The sequence below is a fragment of the Ursus arctos genome, chromosome X (assembly GCF_023065955.2).
Source record: "Ursus arctos isolate Adak ecotype North America chromosome X, UrsArc2.0, whole genome shotgun sequence".
Lineage (NCBI taxonomy): Eukaryota > Metazoa > Chordata > Mammalia > Carnivora > Ursidae > Ursus > Ursus arctos.
In genome coordinates, this window is record NC_079873.1 from 58,111,908 (window position 1) to 58,134,235 (window position 22,328).

General features: G+C 37.5%; 1 protein-coding gene across 10 annotated transcripts in view; it reads right to left on the reverse strand.

Moving 5' to 3' along the window:
* Positions 1 to 22,328, reverse strand: part of PHKA1 (phosphorylase kinase regulatory subunit alpha 1) — a 143,902-nt gene that overhangs the window by 86,108 nt on the left and 35,466 nt on the right. For all 10 annotated transcript variants that reach the window (XM_026485755.4, XM_048213381.2, XM_026485760.4 and 7 more), the window contains exons 6-13: positions 21,784 to 21,864; positions 17,095 to 17,193; positions 15,738 to 15,884; positions 14,701 to 14,754; positions 13,233 to 13,355; positions 10,621 to 10,716; positions 9,603 to 9,710; positions 7,590 to 7,668 (exon numbers count right to left, since the gene is read on the reverse strand). In XM_026485755.4, coding sequence (XP_026341540.1) covers positions 7,590 to 7,668; positions 9,603 to 9,710; positions 10,621 to 10,716; positions 13,233 to 13,355; positions 14,701 to 14,754; positions 15,738 to 15,884; positions 17,095 to 17,193; positions 21,784 to 21,864 — 787 coding nt within the window. The remainder of the gene's footprint in view (positions 1 to 7,589; positions 7,669 to 9,602; positions 9,711 to 10,620; positions 10,717 to 13,232; positions 13,356 to 14,700; positions 14,755 to 15,737; positions 15,885 to 17,094; positions 17,194 to 21,783; positions 21,865 to 22,328) is intronic.

Sequence of the window (22,328 nt, forward strand, 5' to 3'; positions counted from 1 at the left end):
AAATGAGGAGACAGAGGAATATGTCACAAGAGAAAGAAAAGGACCAAGCCAGAGCAAGAGAGCTAAGTGAAACAGATATAGTAGTATGGCTGGTAGAGAATTTAAAGTAATGATCATGAAGATACTCATTGACGTTGAGAAAAGAGTGGAGGACATCAGGGAGACCTTTAACAAAGAGATAAAAATGAACCAATCAGAGATAAAGAAAACAATAACGGAAATGAAAAATACACTTGATGCAATAAATAGCAGGCTAGAGGAAGTAAAAGAATGAATTAATGACCTAGAAGACAGAGTAATGGAAAGTAACCAAGCTGCGCAAATGAGAGGGAAAAAAAATTATACAAACTGAGAATAGTCTTAGGGAACTCAGTGATGCCATCAAGGTAATATCATTCACATTATAGGGATCCCAGAAGAGGAAAAGAGAGAAAAGGAGGTATAAAATTTATTTGAACAAATAATAGCTGAAAACTACCCTAATCTGGAGAAGGAAACATCCACACTCAGGAGGCACAGAGATCCCCACAAAAATTCAACCGTAGGAAGTCCACACTGAGACACATACTAGTTAAAATAGCAAAAAGTAGATTTAAAAAAAGGATTTTAAAAGCAGCAAGAGAGAAGACATTTACATACAAGGGAAACCCCATAAGACTATCAGATTTTTCAGCAGAAACTTTGCAGGCCAGAAGAGAATGGCATGATATATTCAAAATGCTGAAAGGGAAAAATCTTCAGCCACGATTACTCTAACAAGGCTATCATTCAGAATAGAAGGAGAGAGAAAGAGTTTCTCAGACAAAAACTAGAGGAGTTCATGACCACTAAACCAGCCCTACAAGAAATGAGCAGAAAGGGAAGACCATAAGTGAGAGTATGAAAAGTAAAAAAACACAAAAGCAGTGACAATAAGTATTTCTGTAAAAATCAGTCAAGGGATTCATAAAATAAAAGGATGTAAAATATGACACCATATACCTAAAATGTGTGTGTGTGGGGGAGACGAATAAAGAATGGGTTCAAACATAAACAACCATAACTTATATAGACTGCTATATGCAGAAGATGTTATATACACGCCTAATGGGAATCACAAATCCCAAACCACTACTAGATCCGCAGAGAATAAAGAGAAAGGAATCCAAGTATATTACTAAAGAAAGGCAACAAACCATGAAAGAAAGCAAGAGAAGAAAGGATCAGAGAAAAACTGCAAAAACAACCACAAAAACAAGTAACAAAATGGCAATAAATATATAACTAACAATAATTACTTTAAATGTAAATGGACAAAATGCTTCAATCAAAAGACTGAGGGTGACAGGATGAAAAAAAAACAAAAACAAAAACCAAGACCCATCTATATCCTGCCGACAAGGACTCCTTTCAGACCTAAAGACACCTGGCAGATTGAAAGTGAAGAGATAGAGAAATATTTATCATGCAAACAGAGGTCAAAAGGAAGCTGGGGTAACAATATTTATATCAGACAAACTAGACTTTAAAACAAAGGTTGTAACAAGCAACAATGAAGGACACTATTTAATAATAAAGGGGACAATCCAAAAGAGGATATAACAACTATAAATATTTATACACCAAGCACTGGAGCACCCACTCATTCTATGAGGCCAATATTACCTTGATCCCCAAACCAGGCAAAGACCCCATCGAAAAGGAGAATTACAGACCGATTTCCCTGATGAATATGGACGCCAAAATTCTCAACAAGATCCTAGCTAATAGGATCCAACAGTACATTAAAAGGATTATCCATCATGACCAAGTGGGATTCATCCCTGGGATGCAAAAGTGGTTCGACATTCGCAAATCTATCAGCGTGATATATTATATCAACAAGAAAACAGCCAAGAATCATATGATCCTCTCAAAAGATGCAGAAAAAGCATTTGACAAAATACAGCATCCTTTCCTGATTAAAACCCTTCAGAGTGTAGGGATAGAGGGTACATTCCTCAATCTCATAAAAACCATCTATGAAAAGCCTACAGCAAATATCATTCTCAATGGGGAAAAGCCGGAAGTCTTTCCCATAAGATCAGGAACACAACAAGGATGCCCACTCTCGCCACTATTATTCAACATAGTACTAGAAGTCCTTGCAACAGCAATCAGACGACAAAAAGGGATCAAAGGTATTCGAACCGGCAAACAAGAAGTCAAAATGTCTCTCTTCGCAGATGACATGATACTCTATATGGAAAACCCAAAAGAATCCACCCCCAACTACTAGAAGTTATAGAGCAATTCAGTAATGTGGCGGGATACAAAATCAATGCTCAGAAATCAGTTGCATTTCTATACCCAAATACGTAAAACTATTAATAACAAACATAAAGGAACTAATTGACAGGAATATAATAATAGTAGGGGACTTTACCACCCCACTTACTTCAATGGACAGTTCATTCAAACAAAATCAACAAGGAAAAAGAGTGGTTGTAAATGACACACTGGACCAAATGGATTTAACAGATATTTTCAGAACACTCCATCTTAAAACATGAGAATACACATTCTTTTCAAGTGCACATGGAACATCCTCCAGAGTAGATCACAAATTAGGCCACAAAACAAGTCTCAACAAATTAAAAAAGGCCAAAGTCATACCAGGTGTATTTTCTGACCACAACACTAAGAAACTAGAAATCAACTACAAGAAAAAATTTAGAAAGCACATAAGTACTTGGAGGTTAAATAACACGTGACTAAACAATGAATGGTTCGACCAGGGAATCAAAGAAGAAATAAAAAATTCCATAGAAACAAATGAAAATGAAAACACAATGGTCCAAAATCTTTGGGATGCAGCAAAAATGGTTCCAAGATGGATGTTCACAGCAATACAAGCCTACCACAAGAAGCAAGAAAAATCTCAAACAACCTAACCTTACACTTACAGGAGCTAGAAAAAGAACAAACAAAACCCAAAGCCAGCAGTTAGAAGGAAATAATGAAGATTAGAGCAGAAATAAATGATACACAAATTGAAAAAACAATAGAACGATCAATGAAAGCAGTAGCTGGTTCTTTTGAAAAGATCAACAAAATTGATAGATCTCTAACAAGACGACTTATCAAGAAAAGAAGAGAGAAGACCCAAATAAAGAAAATCAGAAATAGGGACGCCTGGGTGGCTCAGTCGGTTAAACGTCTGCCTTTAGCTCAGGTCATGATCCCAGGGTCCTGGGATCAAGTCCCACATCGGGCTCCTTGCTCAGCGGGGAGCCTGCTTCTCCCTCTGCCTGCTCTGCTTCCTCTGCCTGTTGCTCTCCCTGCTTGTGCTCTCTCTCTCTCTGAAAAGTAAATAAATAATCTTCAGAAAAAATCAGAAGTGAAAGAGGAGAAATAACAACTGATGCCACAGAAATACAAAGAATTGTAAGAGAACATTATGAAAAACTATATGCCAACAAATTGGACAAGTGAGAAGAAATGGATAAATTCCTAGAAGCATATAACCTACTAAAACTGAAGCAGGAAAAATAGTAAATTTGAACAGACCAACTACCAGCAATGAAACTGATCAGTAACCAAAAAAACCCCAACAAACAAAAAGTCCAGGACCAGAGGGCTTCACAAGCAAATTCTACCAAACATTTAAAAAAGAGTTAATACCTATTCTTCCCAAACTATTCCAAAAGTCAGAAGAGGAAGAAAACTTCCAAATTCATTCTGTGAGGCTAGTATCACCATAATACCAAAACCAGATAAAGACACCACAAAAGAAAGAGAACTAGAGGCCAATATCTCTCATAAATATACAAGCAAAAATCCTCAACAAAATAACTAGCAAACCGAATCCAACAACACAGTAAAAAAAAAAATTTACCATGATCAATTGGGATTTATTCCTGGGATGCAAGGATGGTTCAATATTTGCAAATCAATCAATGTGATACATCACATCAGTAGGAGAAAGGATAAGAACCATATGATCATTTCAATAAATGCAAGAAAAGCATTTGACAGAGTACAACATCCATTTATGATAAAAACCCTCAACCAAATAGATTTAGAGGAAACATACCTCAACATAATAAAGGCCATTTATGAAAAACCCACAGGTAACATCATCCTTAATGGGGGTGAACTGAGAGCTTTCCCCCTAAAGTCAGTAACAAGACAAGGATGTCCACTCTTACCACTTTTATTCAACATAGTACTGGAAGTCCTAGCTATAGCAATCAGACAACGGAAAGAAATAAAAGGCATCCAAATTGGTAAGGAAGAAATAAAATTTTCAGCATTTGCTGATGACATGATACTCTATACAGAAAACCCTAAAGACTCCAACAAAAAACTACTAAAACTGATAAATGAATTCAGACAAGTCACAGGACACAAAATCTATGTACAGAAATCTGCTGCATCCCTATACACTAATAATGAAGCTACAGAAAATAAAATTAAGAAACAGTCCCTTTCACAATTTCACCAAGAACAATAAAATATGTATGACTAAACTTAACCAAAAAGGTAAAAGAACCTGCTGAAAACTATAAAATGCTGATGAAAGAAATTCAAGACGATGCAAAGAAAGGGAAAGACATTCCATGCTCATGGTTTAGAAGAACAAATATTGTTAAAATATCTGTACTACCCAAAACAATCTATAGATTTAATGCAATTTCTATCAAAATACCTACAGCATTTTTCATAGAACTAGAACAAACAGTCCTAAAATTTGTATGGAACCACAAAAGACTCCAAACAGGCAAGTGAACCTCAAAAAAAGAAAAACAAAATGGGAGTCTCACAATTCCAGACTCCAAGTTATATTACAAAGCTGTAGTGCTCAGAAGAGTATGGGACTGGCATAAAAATAGACACATAGATCAACAGAACAGAATAGAAAACTCAGAAATACCCTCAGTTATATGGTCAATTAATCTTCAATGAAGGAGGAAAGAATATGCAATGGGAAAAGGACAGTCTCTTTAATAAATGGTGCTGGGAAAGCTGGATGGCTACATGCAAAAGAATGAAACTAGATCACTTTCTTACACCATGCACAAAAATAAACTCAAAATGGATAAAAGACCTAAATGTGATACAGGAAACCATCAAAATCCTAGAGGAGAACACAAGCAGCAACCTCTTTGACCTAGGCCATAGCAACTTCTCTCTAGATATGTCTCCAGAGGCAAGGGAAACAAAAGCAAAAATAAACTATTGTTAACTACATCAAAATAAGAAGCTTTTGCACAGCAAAGGGAACAATCAACGAAGCTAAAAGACAAGCTACTGAATGGGAGAAGATATTTGCAAATGACATATCTGATAAAGGGTTAGTATAAAAATATATCAAGAACTGATATAAGTCAGCACCCCAAAAACACATAATCCAATTAAAAAATGGGCAGAAGACATAAACAGACATTTCTCCAAGGAAGACATACCGATGGCCAACAGACACATGAAAAGATGCTCAACATCACTAACCATCAGGGAAATGCAAATCAAACCTACAATGAGATAATCACCTCACACCCCTCAGAATGGCTGAAATCAAAAACATAACAAACAAGTGTTGTTGAGATGTGGAGAAAAACAAACCCTCTTGCACTGTTGGTGGGAATGCAAGCTGCTGCAGCTACTGTGGAAAACAGTATGGAGTTTTCTTAAAAAGTAAAAATAGAACTACACTATGACCCAGTAATCACACTACTGGGTATTTAAGCAAAGAATATTAAAATACTAATTCGAAGGGATACATGCACCCTTATATTTACGGCAGCATTGTCTACAATAGCCACATTATGGAGGCAGCCCAAACGTCCATTGACAGATGAATAAAGAAGAGGTCGTGTGTGTGTGTGTGTGTGTGTGTGTGTGTGTGTGTAATGGAATATTATTTAGCCATAGAAAAGAATGAAATCTTGCCATTTGTGACAACAATATGGATGGAGCTAGGGAGAATAATGCTAAGTGAAATAAGTCAGAAAAAGAGAAATAGCATATGATTTTACTCATATGTGGAATTTAAGAAATAAAAGAAGTAAAGGAAAAGAAAGAGAGAGAGAGAGAAACAAACCAAGAAAGAGACTCTTAATTATAGAGAACAAACTGATGGTTACCAGAGGGGAGGTGGGTGGAGGGATGGCTGAAATAGGTGATGGGGATTAAGAGCACACTTACCATGATGAGCACTGAGCAATGCATAGAATGGTTGAATCACTATATTGTACATCCAATTCTAATATAACATTGTATGTTAACTATACTGGAATTAAAATAAAAAACTTAATAGAAAAAGAAAATGCAGACTGTAAGATTGACATGGGGCTGATTTTTCTGGTGGGTGTAATAGAATTATGGTACATGGGTGATTAAGATATTTAAATGATCAACAAATAGGGAAGAGCAGACTCGGAGACAACAGATACAGTACCATGGGTAGAAAAAGAAAACTGAAATAGTATATAGCTATGACCATAAACTGGAATTTTCTGGAATGGAAGATATATGAAGTGGAATAGTTCTAAAGTTTGGTTCTCAAAATGAGTGGGTAACATAGAGGTGGAGGGAAAGGCCACTAGGGTTATGGGTATCCAAGAATTTTGAGACTAAAATGTTAGATGGCACTTATCATGATGCTGAAATTTAGCACTATGGCAGGAATTGGGGAAGAAGAGGAAGGCTATAAGCTAAATGAATGAATTAGAGCTACCAGATCAATACAGCGAGATGTCATAAGCCTCAAAGGAGAACAAAGTGTCTCATGGGAAGGGAAGAATAAAATACACAGGATTATTTCCCATGTAGCACCAACCCGAAAGTTAAGTGACCAGAGACATTTTATAGGAGCTTAGTACCATACTGGACTGTGTCCTTGGAGAGTCAAAAATCACCTGGAACTTTATATAGGAGACTAAAATAATAGTCATTACAAGAGATAAGGAAGGTAGAAAGATCTGCTTGTCATGGGAGAGGGGAAAGGATGGGATGGAGACAAAAGAGGTCAGTTTTGCATTTGAAGTGTAAGTGATAAAGATGTTTTATAGATATTGGGACTAGAATTCTTAAAATGTTTATAGAGCTTAGCCCAGTGTTTTGCATAGAGTAGATACCTCAAAATTTAAGTTAATTGTTAGGAACCAAAAATAAAGGTTTCCAGTACTCTGCAAGGAAGGAATAGTTGGATTCATGGAAGCAAATGTATTCTGAAGGAGGCAGCACTAGCCAACTAACACAGAGTGTAAATACAGAGAGACAACAGTGTAAGTACACAACCATTAAAAGGGCATGAGAAGAAAGGAGTACTAACAGAAAAAGCACAGAAGGAATGTTCAGAAAGAAAGCAGAGAGAATCTAAAGGCTTAAATATGACAATGAAAAGAGTTTCTGGAAGAAAGTGGTGGTTAAGAGTGCCAAATAACATCATTTATTAAGCATTTGTTCATGATTCAGATTAATAGCAATCTTGAAGCCAAAAAGAGCGGAGTTCATTGTATACTTTTTGAAGCCTAACAATACCCATGATAAACAGTAAAGCCATCATTTACTGGTCCAAAACAGATCGTTAATATAAAGTTTCTGCTGCTGGGTATAAGAACCCATACCTTGAACCACAACATCTGGCTTTGGTACTGTAGAAAACCTTCGATTCAGGGGATCAACTTCTCCAGGAGCTAAAAATCCCTAAAGAAAAACCATAAAAAGGCAGATTATTATTTCTCACAGAAAAAGCTAATGTTTGAGGAGAAACAATGTACCAGTGCCAAAAACATGCCCTATGACAAGAGAGAGGCAAGTATAGAAAGGAAACAAATACCTTCACTATATAAAAAATGTTTGAACTCCTGAATTCACATCCAAATTAATTTCTTCTGGAATTAATTTCTAGTGGTGGCCACAAGTTCTTTGTTGGAAATAGAGGGGTCCAAGTGATAAGCAGAACGGTTTTTTTTTTTTTTTTAGTTATACCTCCACCTTCTCTGGATGTATATAATTAGACAATCAGACCACAATGCTTATTATCAATAATTTAAGTCTTATTGTTTTCTCATTTATTCATGTGACTGCTATACTTTCTGCTCAGCAGATATCTTTTTTTTAAAAGATTTTATTTATTTATTTGAGAGAGAGAGAGAGCAGGGGGAGGAGCAGAGGGAGAGGGAGAGGGAGAGAATCTCCAGTAGACTCTGCACTGAGCACAGAGCCCAATGTGGGGCTCAATCCCAGGACCCTGAGATTATAACCTGAGCTGAAACCAAGAGTCAGATGCTCAACTGACTGAGCCAAGCAGGTGCCCCAGCAGATATCTTTTGACTTGAATTTCTGTCCTTGATGAAATGGGATGAACTCGCCCATTTTACTCTTAAAAACACCGTTCACCTCCTCTTTTTTCACACATCTAATTTAATGAGAAAGTCTTCTGCTCATTATCACTACATTATTCGTAATATCATAATATCAAAGATAATCAAAACTTTATGCTATATACCTGAAATGTACATTGATGTATGTCAATTATATCTCAATAAAACTGAGAAAAAAAACGAAACAGAGTGAACAAAAACAGCTGCAGAAAATAAACAGTCATATATAAACAGGTCAAAGAGTCTGGCTGAGAAAGGATAGCTAAGTCCCACCTTGGATCTTCTAGGAGCCTCAGTTACAGATTACCATAATAACTTACAATGGGGAAATAGATTGGTCAGTAAATCTGGAAAACATTGAGAAAGAGAACCCTTACTTAGCTCACAATATCAAAAATAAGCTGGACATTAAGTTCTAAATTCCCAAGTGCTTCATTAAGAGCTGTTTCAACCAAGGGGCTCCTGGGTGGCTCAGTTAATGAGCATCTGACTCTTGATTTCGGCTCAGGTCATGATCTTGGGGTCCTGCAATCAAGCCCTGTGTGGGGCTCTGTGGTCAGCGGGGAGTCTGCTTGAGGATTTCTCTCCCTCTCTCTCTGCCCCTCCCTCTGCTTGCACACACCAGCTCTCTCTCTTTCTAAAATAAATGAAGAAATCTTTTTTTAAAAAAGCAAAAAAAGGGCTGTTTCAACAGAATTTAACATAAAAAACATTTAAAAAGCCCCACAGCAAAAAGTACACAAGGAATAAATTTTTAAAAACTATGATGTTCCTAACCACTTTTCATGCTGCCTAAAATTATCTTATCAGTTTATTCCATTAGATAATGAAACATTACGTTGCTTGAACAAGTTAGTACTTAAATCCATTATCAGTCCTCATTACTATCTAAGCACAGGTGCACCCATCAGTCACAAGGCAAGGCACTTGAGCGGCGGGGGGGGGGGGGGGGTGGGTGGGTGGGTGGGTGTAGAAAGGACCAGATTGAGGCCCTGATCCAAGAGCAGCTCTACGCACAGTGCCAAGGTAGGAAGCCCTGGGCAATAGGAGAGACATGGCTGCCAGGGGGAAAAGATTTTTGTCGAGGACTGGCCATGCTCCTACTCTAAGGACCTGACCTGGAGGAAAATATATAATCAAGGCAGAATATAAAAGGCAAAAGACAGATCCAGATTTAATGAGCTACTCACAAATCTGATTATTATAATGACTAAAGGAGAAAAAAAGTGGAAGGTCCTTGAAGTTTCCCCTTACCTCTGCCATCAAGCTTCCTAAGATGTACAGAGACTGACCCCACATATGAGGCAACTTGCCCATGGGGACTCGGTCCACAGTGTGAGGATTTTGATATTCTTCATCAACCTAAAAGAAAAAGGTGACAGAAGGTTAAAGATACTAGACAACAAAAAGGCTGAATCTGGATTGTGACTCATACCCCATAAAAGTTACATATGCAACGCACTGAAAAGTCAAGCACTATGACTACAGTCTAGGGAAGGGCTCCTCTAAATGTGTGTACATACAGATCACTTGAGGATCTTGTCCAAAGGCAGATTCTGACTGAGTAGGTGTGGAGGAGGGCCCTGAGATCTGCATTTCTTACAAGCGCTTAGGTGATGCTGCTGATGCTGCTAGCAGCTTATTCCATCCATCTCCACTAGAATGGAAGACTGCAACTCTCCCTGGCTAATGCTCCTTCGTAATGGAGAAGAGGAACAATGGTGCTCCCAACTGGCATTGTGGGAAAATGAAGACATAATTCATTTTCCAAGCCTGATCTACTCAAACAATCCCAGATTACTGGCCTCAAAGCAGAGAATACCAAATGCTGAGAGTTCACAGAGAACATCATTCTAGTTCTGCTTACTGAACTCCACATCATCATCAACCTTAAGGTTTGGTCTTTTTTTAAAAAAAATCAATCTCTGAACAATTAATTTTTTTTAATTGAGGTATGGTTGACATATAAAAAGGCCCTACATATTTAATATATGCATCTTGATGAGTCGGAGGATAAGTATACACCCATGAAACCACCGTTGTAACGTCTGGTCTTGCCCTTGTCTCACTATGCAATGGCACCATAATTGGGACTGCTTAAAAAATTTATTTTGAAAGGACTAAAATCATATTTTCATCATCTTTTACTGAAAGACAAACTCTTAGAACATTGAAGTCGGAAAATTAAAAAGTATTTGCCTTAAATGAGGCAGTCCCGTTGAGGTACGGCTCTCCTTCTCCCAGCCCCATGTTATGGCACTATCCAACTCACCCTGTCTGCAGGAACACTGTACAGCTCTGGCAAAAGTGGCACTCCATTTTTGCCCTTGATGAGGACTGCTTCAAGAGCCTCTCTATATTCTTGAACCTGTAGATAAAAGAAAGGGAGAAAAAAGTTTATAGAGTTCCCTCCGGGGATCTCACGGAGGGTTGTAGCCAAAGAAGTTCCTATTGCAAAAGAGCATATTCAGCTGGGATAAGGGAGAGGAAAGGAGAGTAGCATTTACCAAAAGCTTATTACAGGCCAGATACTACGCTAGAAATTTTGTGTGCTTTAACACATTTAATTTTTTTAATTTAAATTCAATTAGGTAACATACATCATTTGTTTTTGCTGTAATGTTCAATGATTCATTAGTTGCGGATAACACCTTTAATTTTAATAACCATCCTAGGAGGTATATGCAGTTAAAGCTTTTTTACTGAAAAAGTAAGGCTCAAAGAGGTTATGAACTTGTGGAAGATGACACAGCAAGTGTAAGGTTGAGCCCAGATTTGAGCCCAAGTCGGCCTGCCTCCACAGCCTTGTTTTTATCCACTACTCGAAATACAGCTTCTTGCCTTTACATGTACTGGATTTAAAACTGTATTTAACAGCTAAAATAAGTTTCTATTGTAGTGAAGTTCACATTTTTTGCTTAACAATTTGCTGTAGATTAGATTAGTAATACCAAAAAAAAAGCAAAAAACAAAACACAAAAAGGAAAAAAAAAACACTATAATTTATAGTGGAAAAAACGGTTCTATCACAGTTGTTCTGAAAACACAAATTTGTTCCAGTGCGTTTGATATATGAGGGAACGATTTGTGCATCACCTGGATTCGACATTTGCTTATGCACAATTTTGAAACACACACATGCACACGTGTGCTTCAGGAGGGCAATGAACCACACCCATCCACATTCCGTGTTAGAACTTTCTGTCCGATTTCAGATAACACTCCTTCTACTGCTTGATAATCACTTCTGAGCTGCTCCCTTCTCACGGCCACCCTAGCTGCCTGATTCGGTGTGCCTTCCCTTCTCTTTCATTTCTTCCCCTTTCTCCTCAGTTTATTTTGTATTCATCATGTCTGTTCTATGTTCTTTTTCTCTTTCCCCTCACTCTTTTGCCATCTTTCTTGTTCCCTTCCTCTGGCATGCAAGGTGGTGGGCATGGGAGCCCATCAGGTGAGCTGGCAGGAACCTGGGTGCACATAATCCACGAGCAAACCTAAGGTCTTTTTCAAGATACAAGTGCCATATTTATTGTGGTAATTTATGTATTTCTTAACCATTTCACATGCATAGAGTTATGATACTGTGCTTACCAGGTTCCTGTCATTTTGTATGTATTTCTGGCAAACTTTTTAAATGTTGTGTCCCAACCTCATTTTCCCATAAGACCTATAGTTTTTATTTCTCAAATATGCAGAGTGTGGTGATTTTCAAGAAACATATATGTCTTATTACAGCTGAACTGACCGTCCCTTGTGCTTACGGTGTATCTTCTTCATCTGTGAAATTAAAAAAAATTTTTAGGGACATCTTCTTCTTCAAAGAGTGAAAAATTATTTTCATTGTATACAGAGAAACCAAAGAAGTCAATGGCTATATTTGGGCTACTCAAGAGTCAGGAGGGAAGCCAGAAAAAAAAAAAGAATGAAAAAGAATCCAGGCTTCCCAACTCTTTCCCCCACCCAGAGTCCAAAAAACCTGAATGTGCTTTGTACTGAGTAGGCACATTTGATAAATACATCTTTCTTTGAGTAAGAAAAGCTTTTGATAAATAATTCTGTGGCATATGAGAAGGACTGAGAAAAACGGTAGAATCAAAATAGGGTGGTCAAAATAGAGTGGGTTATTTCTATTACCGCTTACCTTATTTGCTTTCTTAAAAAGGGATATCCTTTAATTTACTGAAATTTAGAGTAAAACAGCCCTTTGTGGCCCCTGAAACTCTGGTGTAGCCCTATTATTTAAACTCCTACTGGCAGTTACAGATTAATATTGGCCCAAGCATTCAAATTACACAAAATTGTGTTTTATGTAGCCAAGTATAAATAACTTCCCAATGTGTCGGATTTATGTCCAAGTTTAGACCACAGGCGATTTGTAGAATGCCTGACACTAAACTCACTCGATCAAATCTCCCAGTCTATTTTCCAATGATGGTTTCTAAATTACTTTATTCATGTAGCTCAAAAAGCGATGATGACCATGTTTTGCAGGGCAAGGACAGGGTATAAATGGGTTGTTGTTGTTTGGGGTTTTTTTTTTGGGGGGGGGCTAAAGTCAGAACATCGTTTCCAAGATTTATTTAAAAAAGGATATACAAAGCCAGGAAGTAAATTCAAGCACCTCTAACAACTGAGGCAGGTGGACAGGGCTTGCTATTTTGCTCTCTATAGTTGTTAAAAGCCAAGTCCGAGTGATGGCAATATAAAGGCCTTCCGACTCAACCTAGTGCCCTCAAGTACTAGTCTCTAGAAGACTTAGAAGACTCTATCTCTTCCCTATTCGGGAAGACTTCCATTTGGTCAGAAGGTCGGCACAGCCATTAACTGAAAGACGAAGACATAGTAAACACGTTCTGCCGAAAAGCTCTTTCCCCGGCATATTACCTGTTCCGCATTGCCACTGAAGACCCCATCGAGGATAAAGTACGTCCAGAACAGTGGCCATTCACACTCAATGTTTTCAAATAACTTCAGCTCAGATGGTTCATAGTACAGGCGACTGGGATCCTAGTAAAAACACAATAAAGTCTACCTTACCACTGCAAAGTCAAACACACGTCTCTAGTTCAGAGGTATCACGAGACAGCCTTTCACTTCTGATTGTTTCAGAGAAGGCAGAGGATGTTCGTACTCCCCTCCCTTAGCGAGTACTTTGTGATGCGACTTGTAACTAGCAGAACTGGGATTAGAATGGTACTATAGGCAGGTAAATGAAGAAGTGAGATTCATTTATAATAAACGTGAATGTGATTTTATACTTGGTAAGTTTGAGGTAGCAGCAGAACACACACATAGAAATGTTTACAAGGACAGCAAGAGATGAGGGTTCGGGAATCATCCTCGTAGAGGTGACACTTGAAGCACAAGTTAAAGATGTAGTACCTACATATAGTGAACAAATGGCCCAGGAACAGAATCTTGGTAAACCCTCATAGTTCGGTGATGAAAGAACAAAAAGAGAAGAATTAGGATTGTGTAGTGTATAAACTAAATGGGAAAAGAATTTCAAGAAAATGGAGGGGTAGGTAGCAGTAATGTACCACAGAGAAGTCGAGTATAATAAGGTTGGGGAAAAGACTATTGGATTGATCACTTAGGAGATTCTGATGATATTTCAGAGCATAATTGTAATTGATTGGTAGAGATAGAAATCAGTAGGGCTAAAGAATAAAGTAGAAGAATGGAAGTAGACTAGAAGAGTTCAAGCTGGATGATTAAAAAAAGCCTTAAACACTGTTTACATTGCCAGTGAAGTGCTTCTTCTTGACCATTCATTCCCTTTAATAATACTTACTTTTCTCCATTGATAATTCTGTGGAGTACTTTTGACAAGTGGAACAAAAGGATGTTAACTTTTCAAGATCAGGTACTGTTTGGAACTAACCAACTGTGAAAGGTGGGGGGGCGGGGCAGAAAGATCTATCGAAGGAAAGATTTTCCCCTCTGTAATTATGAAATATTTGGCAGGGAGATACTTTGAGACTATTCAAATATTCTGTTTCTGCTTAAACTTTCATCCACTGATTTAAACACCTATCAGTAGCTGTTTCCTGAAACCAACCAGCGGCAAGAAGTGGAAGAACTACACTTTCCTCTGTTTTATTTAATCCATAAAGGCTTACAAATAGAACTTGGCAACTAAGCCCAACGAAGGTAGCAAACATGAGTTATTGTTATCCTATTTAGTGATTGTTTTAAGTACCACCAGTGAGTTAAGGATTTTCTCTTTTGAGTATTTTTTTTATTATGTTCAGTTAGCCAACATATAATACATCAAGTATTTTCTCTGAATAAGACTGTAGATAGTAGTGACCATTCTACCTTGGACTCATTCTGGGGAAAAGAAACCTACCTCTTTAGGAGTTTTATATCCATCTCGTAGAAAGCGACAGCACCCATAACGACCCTGGGAATGCAGAGAAAAAAGTCAGAAGCATGTACACTGGTACAGCCATATAATGCACCAGAAATACATCCTTTGCGACAGCTACATGTGCAGACCTATCATCAACACGAATACAATATTTAAAAAATAATAAAATGTAATTTAAAAAAAACCTCTGATATCAGCCCAGCCCAGAAACTGATTTCAGCAATCAATGTGAGTTCAAGTGAGGGCTAAGTTACAGGCTCTTCCCTAAAGCAGAGTTTCTAATATTATCCTCTCCATCACTTTCCAGCATAGGGTAAGTCTGTAACAGTCCAATTACTAATCTATGTGGTCCTGTTCACAGAGCTTAAAAGATACAACATATATATATATATATATATTTTTTTTTTTTTAATTTTTGAGATAATTTGAGACTTACAGAAGAGTTGCAAAAACAGTACAGAGCATCCCCATTACCCTTCATCGACTGTCCCTTTATATTAACATCTTCCCTAACCGTAGAACAGTTATCAAAATTAAAAAATTAATCTTGGTACAATGCTATTAACCAAAGTACAGAACTTCTTTGGATTTCGCCAGTTTTTCCACTAATGGCCTTTTTACTGTTCCAAAATCCATTTCGGGATCCCACCGCATTCAGTGTCGTGTCTCCTTAGTCTCTTACAATATGTGCCAGTTCCTCAGTCTTTCCTTGTTTTTTTTATCACCTTGATGCTTTGGAAGAGCTCATCAGTTAATCTGTAGAATGTCCTCAGTTTGGTTCTGTGTGATGTTTTCTCATGATCAGACTGAGATCACGCATTATTTGCACGGACACCACCCTGGTGCTGTGCACTTTTCAGTGCACTGTATCAGCGGGTACCTGATGCCAGTTTGTTTTATTACTGGTGGTGTTAACCCTGATCATTTGGTTAAATCACTGACTCAAGGCCCCCAACGATATTAATGTCTCCTTAAAGTCAAAGCCTTAAAGAAAAGAAGGGCACGTGTGGACATACCTGAAGCTTGGTGATGATTTCTTGCTTTGTGAGCTCTACCAACTGGCTATCCTCTACTGCAAAGGCTGGGAAGGAAATAACTGAAAGCAGACTAGCATCGACCTCTTTGGATGTTGAAGCACGGGGGAGTATCGAATTAAGGATGGACTAAAAAAGGAAGAAAGGAAGTAAAAAATGGCACATTAGTAAATAACTTGGTTTTAGAAAACTAACAGCTTTAGTTTCAAAAGATCTATGTGGAAGAGGATCATTCGGGAGAAAATCTAAACATTATACCATAATAATGATTCAATTATATTCAACATTGAATTCCACAATAATTCAATAATAATTTCTAAGTGAGAGCTTAGAAAACTAGCTATTTCTGTACATCATCCCTTGTCTTAATACTGCTCTCAATGCTTCCCAACCCTAATTCTTTTTTTTTTTTTAAGATTTTATTTATTTATTTGACAGATAGAGACAGCCAGCGAGAGAGGGAACACAAGCAGGGGGAGTGGGAGAGGAAGAAGCAGGCTCATAGCGGAGGAGCCTGATGTGGGGCTCGATCCCAGAACGCCGGGATCACGCCCTGAGCCGAAGGCAGACGCTTAACCGCTGTGCCACCCAGGTGCCCCCCCCAACCCTGATTCTTAAACAGCTGCTAATGGATCAAGAATACTCTAAACATTCTCTGTCCACAATCCCCTTGCTCCATTAGCAACCACTGAAGCATAAAGATAAGAGAAAATGTAGCTGCTGAGAAAGCAGGATGTGGAAGGCTCAGCTCCTACACTGCTGACGTTTATATTTTCCGAGGAAAATCTCACATTTTTAAAATGAGAAGATGAGTTTATATTCACCACTGTTATCTAATCAGGGTTTGAAGATGGGGAGAAAGTCATCTTGCCAATGAGAAGAACCTTACTCTTTCAATACAGACAGTAACCCCAAGCAAAACCGAGGATACATATTTACCACTTAACCAGTCTAATCTCCAAACATCTAAGCCTGGAGCCAACTGGGGACAAGAGAATGTTTCAAAGCCACTATCAAGAACACTCAAAATCAGTCACTTCTTGTTCTCTTGGTATATTTAGAAAAGGCGTACAGCCCATAGACCCTTAACAGGACAACAGTGGAGAATTCCACATACTATGATGTGGAACAACCATGGATGAGACAACAGGACTATGATCTATGTTACAGTTCATGCTATATCAGGATTATCTCAGCACAGGAAGCTTGGATAAGACATTTTTGGCACGTGGTAATAAATCAGATTATGTACTCTCAGGTCTCTTTATTCTCAAGGCCATGCTCATTCTGTGTCTGGGTAAGAATAACATTTTCCATAATGTCGTCACTATTCTCTTACCTGGCAGTGCTGCACTTCATCAGCCAGGACATGGATAACTGACTGGGGCCCACCTTTCACACCAAACAGGTCCAGTTCATCCAATGCTTCCAGGGCTGCCTATGAAGAGCAAAGAAAGAAAGGATATTTTCAGCAGACGATATGGATTTCTTCTCCCTGTACCCCCGCATCATATCAGTGCATATGAAGTCATTTTGAATATGTTCAGCAGAACAGAAAAAACAATGTAGCGTTCTTTATTCCCAGGGGCCTCTGAGTTTTTCTTTGCTTCCCACATTATCCCAGAGACAATTAAGATGGAGGCTGCAAACATCCTTTCATGATAAAAACCCTCAACAAATTTAGTATAGAAGGAACATACCTGAATATAATAAAGGCCATATACAACAAACCCACAGCTAACACTCGTGGTGATGAGCACCGGGTGTTGTATGTAAGTGTCCAATCACTATATTACACACCTGAAACTAACTGGCATTCAAATAACAAAAATAGTGAAAAATTGAAAGCTTTTCCTCAAGATCAAGAGCAAGACAAGGATGCCCATTCACAACACTCTTATTCAACATAGTATTTGAAGTCCTAGCTAGAGCAATTAGGCAAGACAAAGAAATAAAAGGCATCCCAATCAGAAAGGAAGAAGTAAAGCTGTCATTATCTGAAGATGATACATTACATATAGAAAATTGTAAACTCAACCAAAAAGTGTTGGAACCAATCAATGAATTCAGTAAAGTTGTAGGATATAAAATCAACATACAGAAATCAGTGGCATTTCTGTACATTAACAACAACAAGAAAAACATCTGGAGAAAGAAATAAAACTATCCCACTCACAATAGCATCAAAAGCAATAAAATACTTAAGGGTAAATTTAACTAGGGAGGTAAAAGATCTAAACAATGAAAACTACAATACTTGGATGAAAGAAATTAAAGACACAAACAAATGGAAAGATATCCCATGTTCAATGGATTGGAAGAAATAATATCGTTAAAATGTCCATACTACCAAAAGCCATCTATAGATCCAAAGCAATCCTTATCAAAATTCCAATGGCATTTTTCACAGAAATAGATAAACAATCCTAAAATGTGCCTGGAACCACAAAAGAAACCAAATAGCCAAAGCAATCATGAGAAAGAAAAACAAAGCTGGAGGCATCACACATCTTGATTTTAAAATATACTACAAAGCTATAGTAGTTAAAATAGTATGGTATGGGCATAAAAATACACACATACACAAATGGAACAGAATAAAAGCCAGAAATAAACCCCTGCATTTACAGTCAATGAATATTTGACAAGGAAGCCAGGAACAGTCAATGCAGAAAGAATAGTCTCTTCAACAAATGGTGTGGGGAAAACTAGATAACCACATGCAGAAGCATGAAATTGCACACCTACCTTACACCCTCACAATAATTAACTTGACATGGACTAAACATAAGACCTGACACTCTAAAGCTTCTAGAAGAAAACATAGGAAAAAAGCTCCTTTACACTGGTCTTGGCCATGATTTTTTATATATGACACCAAAAGCATAAGCAACAAAAGCAAGAATCAACAAGTGGGGACGACATCAAACTAAAAAGTTCCTGCCCAGAAAAAGAAACAATCAAAAAAATGAAAAGGCAACCTATGGAACAGAGGAAAATATTTTCAAACTATAGAGGTTAATATCCAAAAAATGTAAATAACTCATATAACTCAATAATAAAAAAAATTCAATTAATAAATGAGCAGAGGAATTGAATAGGTATTTTTTTCCAGAGGAGACACACAAATGGTCAACAGGGACATCAAAAGATGTTCAAAGTCACTAATCAACAGGAAAATGCAAATCAAAACTACAATACGATTTCACTTCACACCTGTAAGAATGGCTATTATCAAAAAGACAAGTGGTAATGAATGTAGGCTCGGGAATGTAGAGAAAAGGGCACCCTCGTACACTGTTGGATGGGATGCAAATTGGTTCTGCCACTATGGAAAACACTATGGGGGTTCCTCATAAACTTAAAATAGGACTATCACAAGATCAATCCAGAAATTCCACTCTTGGGTATATATACAAAGGCAATGAAAAGAGGATATCAAAGACATATATGCACCCCCATGTTGACTGCAGCATTATTCATAATAGCTAATATATGGAAACACTGTCAACAGATGAATGGGTAAAGAAGACATGATACACATACACTCATGCTGCCATTTGTGACAACAGAAATGGACCTTGAGGGCATTATGCTAAGTAAGATAAGTTAGAGAAAGACAAATACTGTACTGTATCACTTATATGTGGAACTTAAAAAGCCAAATTCAAAAAAACAGAGTAAAATGGTGGTTACCAGGAGGTTGGGGGATGGAGGAATTGAGGAGATGTTGTTTAGAGGTGCAAACTTGCGGGGTGCCTGGGTGGCTCAGTCAGTTAAGCACCCGACTCTTGGTTTCAGCTTAGGTCATGATCTCATGGGTGGTGGGACTGAGCCCCACATGGGGCTCCATGCTCAGTAGGGAGTCTGCTTGAAGACTCTCTCCCTCTGCCCCTCCCCCCATGTGCTCACTCTGTGCCTCTCTCTTTCTACAATAAATAATTCTTTTTTAAAAAAAGGTACAAACTTGCAACCAGTAGATAAATAAGTTCTGGAGATCTAATGCACAGCACAGTGATTATGGACAATAATAGTGTAATATAAACTTCTAAGTTGCTAAGAGACTAAATATTAATAATTTCTACCACAAAAAAATGATAATTATATGATTTGATAGAGGTGTTACCTAACACTTTGGTGGTAATCATATTGCAATAAAAATGTATCAAAATCAACATGTTGTACACTCCAAACTTACGCTATGTTATATGTCAATTACACCTCAATAAAAATATATTATATTTTATTTTAAAAATTTTATTATTTTATTATATTTCCAGTGGCTGAATTCTTTAAAAATGCATTTTAAAAAAGATACAGCATAGATAGATAAAGTTTTAGCATTATTAAGCCAAGCATCATATTTTAAAAATAATTTGAACATGGCACAGATGAATCGATAGTAAGCCACTCTTTTGCCAGGGTAGCTGCAAGTATGATACCAGCATATAAGAAATGCTAGAAGTTCTGTGGATATATTAAAATGCAACAGCCATTAGGTACTGGCACATCACTGAGTTTCCACAGAGAAGTGAATACCCTAAAAAGACACTATGACTGACTTAAAGATGAAAGTTACTAGTCACCAAGGCGGAAGATGTTTCTTTTAAAAACAGAATTTGCTTATTAATTTTTTGCTTTTCTGTTTATAAAAGTATAATGTACTTGTTATAGAATATTTTGAAAACATAAAAAAGCATGGAGAGGGCAAAAAAATCACCCAAAATAATACTAATATTTTTGGCATGTTTCCTATTAGTTCTCTTTATGCAAATCTGTCATGTTGAGATCATGTTTCATATAAAATTTGGTTAGGATACTAGAGTATACATGTTTCTCCATATTATGAAAATTCTTTATTTCAACATAATATTCTCTCTTATTTAACCATTTAACAATTGTTGGAAATTTAGGTTGCTCTTATTGTGTGTTTTTAATTGTTTTGGTTTTTAGATTACACTTATATAAGTGAAATCATATGCTATTTGTCTTACTCTGTCTGGTTTATTTCACTTAGTATTATACCCTCTACATCCACCCATGATGTCAATAGTCAAGATTTCATTCTTTTCTATGGTGGGGCATAATGCATTCTGTGTGTGTGTGTATTACATCTTCTTTATCTATTCATCTATGGATGGACACTTAGGTTGTTTCCATATTCTGGCTATTATAAATAATGCTGCAATAAACATAGGGGTGTATTATCTTTTTAAAATCGATCTGTGTCTTTTGGCAGGGGAAACTTCAATTAGGTCATGCATATTTATCATTATAATAGATATGTTTGATCCTATTCCTGCTATTCTATTTTATGGCTTCTTGCTGTCTCCAAAAATAAGAGCTGAAATTAAGGCAGTAGCCATGGGAAGGAAAAGATGGAGTCAAGTGGAAAGGTAGTGATGATGATGATGATGATATGTGGGATGCAGGAGAGTGACGGGGGTTCGGGATTGACAGATGGTTCCCTGATAATCAAGTTTTGTCAACTGGTGTATGGAACGGGCAAGGCCTCTTATTGTTTTTGTAATGGTAGAAAAGATGAGTTTAGTTGAAGATATGTTCTCTGGGGTGCCTGGGTGGCTCAGTTGGTTAGGCGTCTGACTCTTGATGTCAGCTCAGGTCATGATCTTGGGGTCGTGGGATCGAGCCCTGTGTTGGGCTCCGCACTCAGTGGGGAGTCTGCTGAAGATTCTCTCTCTCCCTCTCCCTCTGCCCGGCCCCCATGTACATGTGCACTCACTTCTCTCTCTCAAATAAATGAATAAATCTTTAAGAAATACGTTCTCTGAGGTCTCTGTGGTATATGTAAGTAGAGATATGCTACAAAAGCAGTTGGATATATAAATCTGGAGCTAATGAAATAAATCTTTACCTACATTTCCATAATTCTATGGGAGAATCCGAATTTTGCCTGTGTCATAAAAGAACAATTTGATGATGATCCAAATTCACATTAAGCCTTTATCTATGGTAAAGGTGTATTTCCTTACCCCACACTTGGTACAAACAAAGCAAGGAAAATTACCTTTGCCATGCCAACTGAACTGGCATTCAATTCAGAGATCCCTTGGTTGGTCTTGTCTCCACGTTCCCATATCCCGAAGTCCTAGCATAAAATAACCAACAAACCATTAGCAAGTCATTACTACTAAATGCTTACTAGACACACAACTCTTGAATAAAAGGCACACATACTAGCTAATTTGCCATACACATGTGTACCCACAATGCCTGTTAGGGAGATGCCAATGAGTTGGGTTGCCCCTGTATCTTTTTTCCTAGTAGCTTCAAATTCCATTGGGACCTCTAAGAAGTTGGACGACTCCTCAACAGTTGATCAGGCCTAAGAACTATAACTCGGTCCATGTAGAGAAATGCTTCTCAAAATTTTTCATCAAGGCAGATGCTAATGGGGTCTGGAAGATGGAGTCTAAACAACAGCCCAGTGTTTCATCTTAAATATCTACTCTAATTTTACTCTCTATTGGCATTGACAATGTACCATGCACTAACCTATGCACTTTATACTACTATCTTCTTTAATTCTTATATTTTATAGGTGATGAAATT